General features: G+C 44.3%; 1 protein-coding gene across 1 annotated transcript in view; it reads right to left on the bottom strand.

Annotated features, from left to right (window-relative positions):
- LOC125706280 (proprotein convertase subtilisin/kexin type 5) overlaps nt 1–13,397 on the bottom strand; it is a 30,567-nt gene that overhangs the window by 10,578 nt on the left and 6,592 nt on the right. Inside the window, exons 4-7 of the mRNA XM_048972894.1 lie at nt 13,297–13,339; nt 5,943–6,088; nt 3,000–3,194; nt 1,229–1,315 (exon numbers count right to left, since the gene is read on the bottom strand). Of these exons, the coding sequence (XP_048828851.1) occupies nt 1,229–1,315; nt 3,000–3,194; nt 5,943–6,088; nt 13,297–13,339 (471 nt within the window). The remainder of the gene's footprint in view (nt 1–1,228; nt 1,316–2,999; nt 3,195–5,942; nt 6,089–13,296; nt 13,340–13,397) is intronic.

Here is a 13,397-nt window from a genome sequence, read left to right as displayed (position 1 = left end):
CCACTGCACCACCATGCCGCCCCTTACAGTGCTAACCACTGCACCACCATGCCGCCCCTTACAGTGCTAACCACTGCACCACCATGCCGCCCCTTACAGTGCTAACCACTGCACCACCATGCCGCCCCCCCTCGAAATGTCGTTTTGGATAAAAGAGTCTCCTAAATGAATAAAATGTAAAGATAAACATATAAAGGCCCCTTAGCTTAGAGGCCATGATAAAGCCCAAAGGTCTGTGCCAAGACTGGCTGCAGCTCGGTTCTTAATAAAGCCGCCATCCAATTAACAGCTCAGTGTAGTACAGCCAAAATATCAGATGGAACAAAGGTACAGAAAAACACAGAGATCATGGGTAGAAAACAAATGCAGAGGGGTGTAATATCATGGCTGGGGGGGGGGGGTGCCAGCACCATGCCAGGACACGGGAGGGCTGGGCGTTACCGCGTGCCAGCGCCGATTGCCCGTGGCTGGTGACGGGCCCGGCCGTCTGGAGCCTGTTCAGGCCTTTAAAGGGGAAGCCATGACGGTAGGCAGGAAGGGTTAGGGTTAGGGTCAGGGTTAGGGTTAGGGTTAGGGAGCAGATAGCTGAGTTACCCACTGAACCAGGTATACTGCCTCTTTCTAGGGCACTTCCTTGTGTTTTCTTTTGTTGGAATTAAAGTGTCTCACAGCTGAACCCCTGCCAGCCGCCATTTTCTGCCCTGTGGACTTCACCTTCTCCCTGGCCCTTGATAAACTCTCTCAGGCAGGGTTTAGCATGTACAGGTGGGACAGAACACAGTGCCAGAGTAACAGAATATAGACCAAATATTGCTTTCATTATCACTGGACACCATAACTGTAACAAAACATAATCTATAATTGTGCCTTAATTGAGTCAGTTATGACAGTTTGTTCCAGGAAAAACAAACAGTATTACAGCATTATAGAGGAAAAAGGCCTTGTGAAGCTACCGAAATCTCATCATCTCCTATCCTGTGCAGTGGAATGAAAGTGTAGAGATGCACAAAAGTCCATGCAAGGTCAGAGGTGTATCAGGGGTGGGGCCACAGGGGCACTAGCCTCAGCTGAAATCTGATTGGTGGCCAGCACGCCCCCTCTCCTGTCACTCACCGATACAAAACATATCATTGGTTAATGATATAATTGGGCCCTCTGTATGAATATGCATAGCTCATGTTATGCCTGAAAAAGGCCTAGAGTCACCCCCATGCAGGGAGCACTGTACCTGTCAGGCACGTGGAGCATTCCAGGGCGGTGGGGCCAAAGCATGTCTTGCAGGACTCATCGCAGGGACGGCACTCCCCATCCATACCTCGAAGGAGAGACATCGGCAAGCTTAAAAAGGACATGCAGGCTCTCTGTGATTCACACTTTCAGTAATAGACATAAATCCAGTTTCTTCAATTCAACTGAAAAATCTTCATCTATACAGCCATAATCTATGTCTCTCCAGCAGGGGGCAAACTTACCCTGACTATGAACTTCAGCAATGCTCAGACACAAAACAAATGTGGAACACTCCTATTAACTATGACTAATAGGATTGTTATAACTTTATACAGTCTGTCAAAATAGAACTTACTCTGATAACACCACGGATAAATTATGCATTGTAGCCACTCTTAGCATGTCTGTGTCCTGAGAAACATTACATCTTTGGGTCCATGTTGTCTTGCTGCGATTTACCCAGCTATTTTATGTAAGCTCATGGGCTGTGGGCCTGACATGGCACCACCAGGGTCCAGAAAGGTGGAGCACAACATCTTGCAGACTATCTGAATGTGGATGTATGCTTGCTCTTTATTGATGGGTCTTTGACTTCATTCCCACTCACCAAGTCAATAGACAGCATGTTCGGATGAGCCTCATTTAAAAAATTAACATGGCAGCCTGCTGCATGCTGTGAATTGTATATATTTACGGTGTGGATTTCTGAATTACTTCTTCCTGTTTATTTTCATCCCACAGATGGCAAAAGCAAACAAAATATTGTGTCTTCTTTAGTGTCACCCACAAAGTGAGATATCTGCTTTGCTGAGCTGGACCCTTAAAGCACTTCATATGCTGTGACAGGCTGATTTTTCACCCTGCCTGTTCCACAAACACTTACCTCCTTTTAACCTACTACAAGGTCCCAGGCATCCCAGTGTTTTTTGGGGAAAAGCCACTTGCTGCTGGACGATGTAATGACCCCTGTGTCCAGCACCATAATGCAGAAATTCAACACTCAGCCCCACTGATCACTTACAGATTAAAGCTTTTTTTTTTTAATAAGTTGCAAATATTGAAGGTCAAATTTTTCTCTATAAACCTAAATTTAACCTAATTCTTTTGAATTTGGTTAACAAACACAAGGCTATAAGAGATGTGGTAGGTAGCAAGCCCATTCATCCCATAGTCACTGTCATTTAGGGAATATTGATATTTTCCAAGCATTTATAACCACTTGCCCTTTACACAGCATTCCGGGTAAGAGGATCCGCTACACTGATAAAGGAAATAACAGGAAAGAAGCATATAAAAGTATTGCAAAACCTATCTGAATATTGCACATTTGATGTGCATAACCTGTATTTGTACAGTTTTTCATCTTTTTACCTTTTCAGAAAGTTATAAAAAAAAAAACCACCATTAAGAGACGAGAGAGTGAGCTGCCATTAGGACATCAGCTGTGCTAGGAGTGCAAATGAAGCATTGAACGCCATTGTATTCTGGTCTCGATGCCTTCAAAAGGGAAAAGGAGTGTCTGACTTCCATTAGGTTCAGAGGTTATTCCAAGACCACAAGGCAGCATATTCAGGGTTTTTTATCTGCTTTGGAGTTAATGGAACGCCAACAGCAATTATGGAATTCATTTAAGGACGGTGTCTCCAACGCATTACTAAGCAGCTTACTCCAAATCCCCGGCAGCCTTTGTACAGCCAAATACTGCCTTTGTTCTTATGTAAAGTGGCCCTCTGCTTGAGCGGCTTGCTTCAGATAAAGGGTAGACTCACTGTCGAAGTAACGCCCGTGGGGGCAGCTGCCGGCAGGGCACTGGCCGTACAGGGGGAGGTGGCCGTCCTCACACGTGTCGCAGTCCTGTGCCCCCGGCCCGTGGCACGTCTGGCATGAGCTGTGGCAGGCCTGGCAGCGCCACACACCGGTGTCTCCGAAGGCGCCGTCGGGACACTGCTTCACACAAGCGCCCCCTGGTGAGGGAGCAGATGGCAAGCGGTAAGATCCATCTAACGGGAAACAGGGAGGCTACTCCGAACTCTACTCACAGGCTGTGTCTGAGACGCGCTATTCCAGCCAAGTAAAAGGGATTTTAAAACGAGTAACAGGATAACATTATTGCTAAAATAACACTAATGCAAATGATACTTATCAAGTATGGACACCCACATTACACTGAACAATTAATTTTCTTGAAAATCATCTACATCTGGTTGTATTGCAAAAAAAGCACGATTAACAGTCCTGCTCTGTGATATGTAACTATTAAGTGCCATGGAAATAACAGTGAACACTTATGTTCCTTGTGCATCCATGGCTGATTTTGACCATGGACATGCATGGGTTTCTAGTCGAAAGCCAGGAGCTCGTAACAGACTTGCCTCACGCGTATCACTCAGACAGGTCAGTCTTATTCACGCCCTTCCTTTGCCTTATCCGATTGGCTATTGGTGGGGCTGGCAGGCAGGCTCAGAAATGCACCAATTGCTGCACACCCCCGTATTAACGTTGCATAACGAAATTTCATGAGGAAAACGAATGCAGCTTTGATGGCTGCAAGAACAAGACCTTTAACACTGAAAGGCCAGACTTCAGTGGGGACCTGTAGCACACTGAACAACACAAATATAGACTAATGAGAACATCCTATAGAATACTTATTGAATTAGGATATATTTCAGTCAAAATTAGTACTAATTAATCAGTTAATCTACTTGGAGAGGGGAAAGCATGACTGACTATTCAGCCTACGGTCAGACTGGATCTTCTTCCTGTTTATTAAATGCATTTCAGCCATGTAGCTGATGTATGTTTACTTTCAATAAATAGGCCAGCTTAGATCTTTGTTTATATGGCTAAGTGAGAACAAGCAAGACATATTTGTATCTGTGTGTGTATGACAGAGAGAGAGAGAGAGAGAGAGAGAGAGAGATCTGAGCTTTCCTTACATAAACAAGGCACAACTACTCCTGCTCATTTTCAGCCCTCGAAAGAGAAACTACATAATGAGATGAGACATCACCTGATCCCACTGCATAAACCCGACACACCAATCCATCACCTACAAGTGCACATGCAGCCAGGGTCACAGTCATTCTCAGTCGTCCCTTTGAAGTATCAGAGGCAATGGCTGCGAATGGGCTGTTTCATAGCACACTCATATACAGGAATAGTTTGGAGTCAAACGTCTGTCTCAATGAGAGATGAAAGTTACTCAAGTTCTGGACACACATAGCACCCCCCCCCCCCCCAAAAAAAAAAACAAAAAAAACAAAACACGTTAGGTCATAGTAGGCAACAGTACCACCCACAATGACCTGCCATCTTTCCTTCCAGGATTGCATTCCTAATTACATATTTTAGACAAACCAATCTTATCCATACTCATAACTGAGTCACAAAATTTGCATCTTCAGATATATATTCAGGAGTTTTGATTTTTGTTTAAATAAAGTATGAATTTCAAAGCTATTTGTGAGTCATCATTTGGACAGTCCATGGAACAATATCAACACATACTAAAGGATCACACTTCAGGAGCTAAATCTGAATATTGTTATTAGTTAGCATAGAGTACTGTTGTGCTCCAGGCCTAGAGAAAATAGGACATGTGCACATACAGGATGCCACACCAGCACTCGGGACAGGGTTACGAGTCCTAACCCCCCTCCAGGGATCAACAAGGCACCATTTCATGTACGTTTCGCTCTCACTCTCTCTTTCTGGGTGGGCATAGACAGAGAGAGAGAGAGAGAGACAGAGAGAGAGAGAGAGAGAGACAGAGAGAGAGAGAGATATCCTGCCCTGGCAAAAGTACCACATCCACCGCACACCACAGCCACATGCATCACCCCAGACGTATCCCATTCCCTCCCCCGGGGTGGTGCGTCATGCTACATGCAATATAATGAACAGTTACAACTATTGGGAATTTCACTCACAGCACCAGTCTTATGCTTCTATTCCATTACTCTCTTATGCAATAGTACCTGTATGTAATGAAACTTTGTTTCTGTAAACAGCTGATGGACTGACTCTCACTCTCACATTGTACAAAAGGAGTTACATGCATGAATAACTATGAAGTACTGTGGGATGCTTCTGATATAGCAACCCTGCACTACTGAATTTTTTACAAGTCTGTTTTTTTTTTTGTTAGATTGGTTTTTCACTTTTTGCGTCTGCTATGCTTTGGTGTAATGAACTCTACTCATATTAAGAACTGTGAATTACCACAGTATATATCAGGCTATTTCCCTCTGTACAGTGCACAGTCACAGTCAAAACTCAGGTGGATAGTTTAAGAATTTTTGTTGGAATGTAAACAGCATTAACACTCGAATTTCCTAATTTAAATTTGGATTTTTGACTCCTGGAGTCAAAATATTCTTTGAGCATAAATGCATCTTGACATACTCTTGACCTCAGCTGTCTGTCATCTGCAAATATCCAAGAGCGTATGAGCATGGACTGCAGGTCCTGGCACTGTGGTTTATATGAAATGATTACTGGGTACAGATTTTTCACTAGATAGTGAGACACATCCAAGTCTTTGTGTTAAGCAAGTATGGGTACTTTACTAGGCAAGCCTCACTGGTCATTGTAACTGTAGATGTTTTTGTTGAGTAGTAGCCACGCTGCTCCGTTATGTGGTTTGTGATGGACTTACTGCCCAGGAAGTGTAGGTGCTTGTTGATGTCTTGTGTTTATAATGCTCTTACGGTTCAGGAAGTGCCCAGCTAGGCAGGTGAGGCAGAGGCCTCCGCTCCAGCAGTCCACGCATGGGGCCGGGCAGCTGAGGCACAGTCTCCTGCCTGCATCCTCGAACGTCCCCTGTGGACACCCTCGGCGGCACTGCTCCTTGTAGCTGTCAGAGGACCCCGGAACACAAAGAGAGGTGAGACGTTTCAGGGTAAAAGCCAGGGGGATGCATGCCCACCAATGAACTCTTGAAAAAGAGCTAAACACCAGACCATACTGCAATCTGTAAAATTGCCATTTACTGCAGTGCACCGCTCTCGATCGCCAGTACCTTACACTACCTCATGAATATCTTTGCAAGTAAAAGCAGGCAGTTTCCAGTGCGCAGGACGTACCATTACCTGTAACTATCATCCAAATGTAAATTGGCCATGGGGTCATGATAGGATTGGAGTAAAAACGGCTTCCTGAATGTTCTACACTCAAACTTCAGCTGTGTCAGGTCTAGTCAGTCACTACACCTCTTAGCTCAAAAGAAATGCTGCAAATCACAACTGGGCTGAGATGTGCACCATCGTAATAGACATGTGACTCTACTATCGAACACGATAATTTGCCTACCAGAGTCCAGGTCCTTTTGACTCCCAGCTAGGGTGACACTTCCCTGTTGAAAAAAATTTGCTAAAAACCAGCTTATGCTGGTAGCTGGTTCTAGCTGGTTTTAGCCAACATAATGGGTGTAAGGTAGTCATGTCCCAGCTTTTGCTACTCTGTAATGGTTTATCTGGGTGGGTCACCTGCTGCTCATACTGGTGTAGCCAACCTATCAAGCTAGGGTACGTTTTATAAAAGCATAGTTGCTAACAATGTTATATAGGTGGAACCATGCAACTGAAAGGTGTCAACTATGTACGTTGCTAATTGGAGCGTTAAGGAACCGTATGAGCAGCTGATCCGGCTAAAATAACCATCAACAGCTGGTATGACCAGCAATCATGTGAAAACCTAACTTAAGCTGGTTAGGTATCATAAGTTGGTCAACTGGCTTAACCAGCTTAAAGTGTTCATGCTGCTTCTTTCAGCAGGGTTTGGGTTAGGATTGAGGATAAGATTTGTGAACCACCATTTCAAATAGAAGGACCTGTATTTCACTTAAGCATTGAGAACTTGCAGTGAGAAACGTGAAACTGCTGGATGAGTCTATCAATCAAGGAAACAAACCAATTAAAGCACAAGAATAACTGCACTATTTAGCCATGAACTATTTAGCACAGGAGCCTTTCGGGTTTAAAGTAGTTTGTAAAACCTGAATTAACTACAAATGAAAGCAAAGTAAAATACTATAGTTACATTTTTAATACAAGCTCATCTGAATGGAATTCAAGTACCAACATATCTTCATGTATTAATGCCTGACTTAGTTTTATAGACCTTGGCACAATCTCCAACCTCAACTCAATGACACAGAAATGAAAATTACAGCAGATTTCACCTTGTCACCTATAAACTTAATCATTATTTTTTCTTCAGTCGTCCACTTCTGGCCTACTTCGGTGATAAGTGGGATTTACCTGCCAATCTTGGCCCTATATATTTAGTAAAATCCTAATAGGTTTAAACCACTGTGCGTAGATGGCTGTGAAAAGCCCTACGTCCGACAGGGTCAGTACCAACTTTGGGGGCTAATCAAACAGGTAAGTAATGTAATCCATATCAGCGGATACTGAAAATTCTAAAAAGTCTGAAAATGAGTACATATTATTCATTATCAACTGGGCAGCCATGCCATGTATCCTATTCTTAGCCCGCTGTAAATATTTTGAAAAGGTTAGACATTCTACATTCCATTTCAATCGAGGATCTGGGTACTGTCTGATGATGATGCTTGTGTGATCTTTGCATACATTTAATTCACTATAGCGGTTGGTGAGGCCCGTTCAGTAGTCATTCAGTTCCCAGTTTAAAAAACATAAAATTATTTTCACGGAGCCTGTGAAAGGGAGGAATCTAGGACTTTGCCGATGAAGGCGGCTCTCACAACCCAAAGGGCAAACCTCCTCACCGGGCGCCACCTGGTGAAATCGCTGTCTGCCTGCTCTTTGGTTTAGACCAGGGGTAGGGAACCTGATCCATGGAGAGCCGGTGTGGGTTTTTGGGATGACCTCTCAGTCAGCCAATAATAAAGCAGCGATTCTCAACTCCAGTCCTTGGAATCCACTGTTATTGGCTGATTGAGAGACCATCCCAAAAACCCGCGCCGGCCCTCCATGGATCAGGTTCCCTACCCCTGGTTTAGACCCTGGACCTTTTCTTTCAGCCTCAAGGTCCCTCCTCATAATCATGAGTAAAAAACAAATTTTAAGAAAAGCATTTGGCGGATCAGCATAATATCACTCTCCTAACTGATTTTTTTGCAAAGGGACGTGAATTTAGTGGAATTGAGTACAACAATCTTAATGCCTCTATTCTAGTTGTACACATTTACACTTCCCCACACTTGTTGTGCTCCTCTCCTCCTGCAAAGCATCAACAACCTCTGCTGCTAAAGAGGCCAATCTGTGTCCTAATTCTGCGCTCCAGTTTATCACAAAGTCGTACGACTGGTCTGAGCTTGGAACACTGTGCTGGCCAGTGTATCTTGTTATCCTGAGCTTCAGATACCGTGCTGTCCACTGCATCCTGTCATCCTGAGCTTGGGACACCGTGCTGGCCACTGCATCCTGTTATCCTGAGCTTGGGACACTGTGCTGTCCACTGCATCCTGTTATCCTGAGCTTGGGACACCGTGCTGGCCACTGCATCCTGTTATCCTGAGCTTGGGACACCGTGCTGGCCACTGTATCCTTTTATCCTGAGCTTGGGACACCGTGCTGTCCACTGCATCCTGTTATCCTGAGCTTGGGACACCGTGCTGTCCACTGCATCCTGTTATCCTTAGCTTGGGACACCGTGCTGTCCACTGCATCCTGTTATCCTTAGCTTGGGACACCGTGCTGTCCACTGCATGCTGTTATCCTGAGCTTGGGACACTGTGCTGTCCACTGCATCCTGTTATCCTGAGCTTGGGACACCGTGCTGGCCACTGCATCCTGTTATCCTGAGCTTGGGACACCGTGCTGGCCACTGTATCCTTTTATCCTGAGCTTGGGACACCGTGCTGTCCACTGCATCCTGTTATCCTAAGCTTGGGACACCGTGCTGTCCACTGCATCCTATCATCCTGAGCTTGGGACACCGTGCTGGCCACTGCATCCTGTTATCCTTAGCTTGGGACACTGTGCTGTCCACTGCATCCTGTTATCCTTAGCTTGGGACACCGTGCTGACCACTGCATCCTGTTATCCTGAGCTTGGGACACCGTGCTGTCCACTGCATGCTGTTATCCTGAGCTTGGGACACCATGCTGTCCACTGCATCCTGTTATAATGAGCTTAGAACATTGTAGCACTCACTACATCAAGTTATCCTGTGTCCTGGACATTCATTTGTTTTGCAGTCAAATTCATTCTCCTGTATCACCTCTGATAGGATAGTAGACATGAATTTGCCGCCCCACACAGAGAACCTGCTATTCATATCCCAGGCCTACCCTGTATGTACATCATAGTGTAATCCGACTTTACCAAAATAAAATTTCAATGTTTTGTTCAAACGATGTTAAAGGAGCATCAGAACATATTTTCAAATAGAACTTATGGATGATGATGCTGTCCACACATAGATAATAAACCTCCTTAGTTACATCTCAGGTTGATTGCACACTTTACTAAACTGATTTTTTTAATTAAAATGTTTTATTTAAATTTCCCAAATTCCTGGAGTCATTTAAAACCTGGAATCTGCACTACACATTTTTTTTGCATTTGGCAAACAGTGACCTGTAACCTTTTTGAGTTTGCAAAAAGCAATGAAAAGCTGGTCGATGCTATGAAATTGGGAGGAGCAGTAGATTTCAGCAGATGTAAAAACATGGGGTCAAAACAGTTAGGCAAGGCTGCCGGCTTGTCCTGTATTGTGAAAAATATATCTTATTTCTAGTGAACATGCGACAGGATGTATTGAATCCTTTTTTCTGGCAAGTATAAGATGTAACCATAGCATAATACTACAAAAGTGGCGTTTGGAAGGCAGTTTATCAAAATGAAGCTGCAGAACTTTCTATAAAGTCTCAGAAGCAATGAAACTCAAACTTCATTTGGCTTTAGTCTGAGCCAGAGGGACAGATCCGAAGAGAATTATGAGAGGAGTTCACTCTGAGCCATGACCTTGCCGTGCTTTGAAAGCGGTCAGCAGTGGATCTCATGGACAGCTTGCTACACACAAAGGCTCAAATCACAGCACTAAAGTGGCATGTAGTCTGCATTGTTCATTGTTTTGTTAATAAATAATAAATGGAAAATCTGCCTACGTCTTTTTAAATCGCGACTCGTAATCCACTGGCATGGGATTATTAACCATCTCATTGATTTACGGTATGGCCTCCATCTCATATAAAAATGAAAATGGGTGGCTTTCCCAACGGCTTCGTAATCTTAAGTGGTTTGTATTTTAGTACTTAAAATCGATTGCCAATTAGCACACGTTTCCCAAAACCCTTCGTAACTAAAGTAGTTCGTTATCTCATTCGTAGCTTTATAAGTGTTCTGACACACTCGTTATTTTCTGCGCCGTTCTTTATTTGAACTTTTCAATTTAATTCAATTTTATTTGTTATAGCGCATTTTTACTACGTTGTCTCAAAGCGGTTTGCATTATCCCAGCCCAAAGCTCCCAGAGAGGAAGCCAGAGGCGACAGAGGCAAAGAAAAACTCTCTGAAAGGAAGAAACCTCGGGAGGAACCGGACTCAAAGGGGGAGCCCAACCTCCTGGGGACGGCAGAGGGAGTCAAATGAGCAAGATGGCAAAGTCCCGAATCACACTGCATCAATTTTAACATTTGAGTCTCAAAGCGGGGGGCAGACAGGTGATGGCAGGCAGGTGATGGCAGGCAGGTGCTGCTGCTGTTTCAGATGGCAGTCCTCTCGCAGAGAAACAGAGATCGGCCATAATAGATGATAAAAACACACACATGCTCTTTTTTGGACAACAAAGAGTTTAGTGTTGCAATATAAAACAGTAATGTTGACTACAAATTAGCGCAAATGGGGCTGATTGTTGGAACACCTGTATGCCATTTCAGTACATAACAGGGTCGTGCACCATTCAGAACTGACTAGAGAATGACCTTGAAAATCAGATTCAATTCATAAAACTGGTTTAAAGCATGGTGCAGAATTGCAATAGAATTCAAATGGACACATAGTGTAAGTGCAGCTTTAACAATACAGCGTAATACAGTATTTCACTATGAATTACCCAGCATGTTAACATACATAGCATACACTGAATCCTGCCAATATCCCCACCACGCGATCACGAATATTTACAGCAGCAAAAAGTACCCATCGGCCATGTCCCCCCTGTTCGGGCACCTGCTCGAAAAGTCTGTGCGTTTCACTCTTATTCATAATGAACGCCACATGCGTCACCTATAGAGTAATGAAACTGTGATTTTGCGGATCATGGTGAAAGATCCTCAACCCTGTACACCAGACAACCCACCAACACTCACAGGAAAAGGTACTGCATGCAGACTCTTCACAATGAGGTGGAGGCATCGAAGGAGAGATGGACGGGGCCATGTACCGTAAAATCTGGGGTGAGAACCTCCTCCCTTCAGCGGGTGGGTCTTCCAGTAAGACAACAACCCTAAGCATGCGGCTAAGGCAACAAAGGAGTGATTCAAGAAGAAGCACATTAAGGTCATGGGGGGCTCTAGCCAGTCTCCGGACTTTAACCCCATAGAAAACCTATGGAGGGAACTCAAGCTTCATCTATCCAAATGACAGCATAAAAACCTTAGAGATTTGAAGGAGGTCTGCAAAGAGGAGTGGAAGAAAATTCCTGATGATCTGCACACAATCCTGGTGACCAACTACAAGAAACGTCAGACAGCTGTACTTGCAAACAATGGTTATTCCACCAGGTACTAAAGTATGTGTTCTAAGGGATCAAATACTTATTTCCCTAGATAAATAACAAATTCAGTAACTGAGAGGATTTACCGATCCCCCAAGAGCTGCAGGCAGAGTTGCATGGAGGCTGGTTAGCATTCCTCGAGTGATGAATTTAGCAACTGAGCACAGACCACACAGCACACTAGCAAATAAAACACCTAAACCCCCCCGAATCTATGGAACGAAGGACTTTGGAAGGTCATATAGAGGTCAGATATCCAACTGTCACTATTCTGCTGTCAGAAGTGGAAATTTCAGGTCCAGAAAGTAAAAATCCAGACCAGGATTTTGTTTCAACCAACCAGATGAGTACTCTGTTACTGTGACCCTCCATACTCAATTGGTTGGTTGAAACAAAATACTGGTGGTGACAGGCCACCAAGCACCAGGACATACATGGTTTCATGAGCTAAAACAGAAATGATTAAAATACCTGGTAAGATGGAAAAATAAGGAATTATTAGTACTATAATAAATTTGCAGTTAAGTTCAACGTTTCAGCACCTTTCACATTCACACATTCTTAGGGATTGTGCCAAGGCACTAATACCACAGGTAAGACACATAATCCAGGCAGCTTCTGAATTCTAACTTCTCATAAAATAAGGCGTGATGCTTCCGCCCCTATTTGGCTTTAACCCAGACACATGGCATGTGCTTGTTGGAGCGCAGTGGCTGTGCCTATACTGATGAAAGGCCCTGTGCTTACTCAGGTGATACGGGGAGCATTATGACTGCGGGTAACCCGATGCATATGGAGGGGAGAGCAGGAATAATGGACAATTAGAGGTCTGTTCTGCTGACACGGCCAAGGCAGCATGGGCTGCTACTGAAAGCAAGGCAGCACATCAGGCTAATAAACCCGCCCCCCCCCCCCTCCCCTACTTTGCTGAAGTATTCAAGCTAAAATATAGTTATTCAGTCTGCAATTTTTACATTTTGGCCCAGGGCAAAGATTCTGTTTTTGTTTTCTAAGCCATTTCATTGCCAATCTTGCTAAGTGCGTCGAACGGTAGTGCTGCATTCAAAGGGAGATGTTTCAGAGGCCATAATACTAACAGTTAGTCTACGGCCACTGCTGAGTTTCAGACGCTCAGTATGTATGTTTGCAGAGTGCACCGTAGCTAGGTTATCGGGGAGGAATGTAGAGACGTTTGTGGACAGGCTGACATTCGGTCATTTCCCGCCTCTAAAGGTTTTCGGGGATGGTCAGAGGATATCTTCACACACTTGTGAGAAAAGGGCACGGTGAGACAGTTTTAATCAGCTTTCCGTGGCCGAACTGTTATTGAAAGAGGAACAGAAGCAAACAACTTACAAAAAGTAGCCCCGGGTGCAGCTGCGGCAGACCTCGGGCTCATCTGCTTGGAGGACAAAGGCGTGATGAGCACAAAGCACATTTCACAGCGCCGACAGACA

The sequence above is a fragment of the Brienomyrus brachyistius genome, chromosome 13 (assembly GCF_023856365.1).
Source record: "Brienomyrus brachyistius isolate T26 chromosome 13, BBRACH_0.4, whole genome shotgun sequence".
Lineage (NCBI taxonomy): Eukaryota > Metazoa > Chordata > Actinopteri > Osteoglossiformes > Mormyridae > Brienomyrus > Brienomyrus brachyistius.
This window is presented reverse-complemented; position numbering and strand designations above follow the sequence as displayed.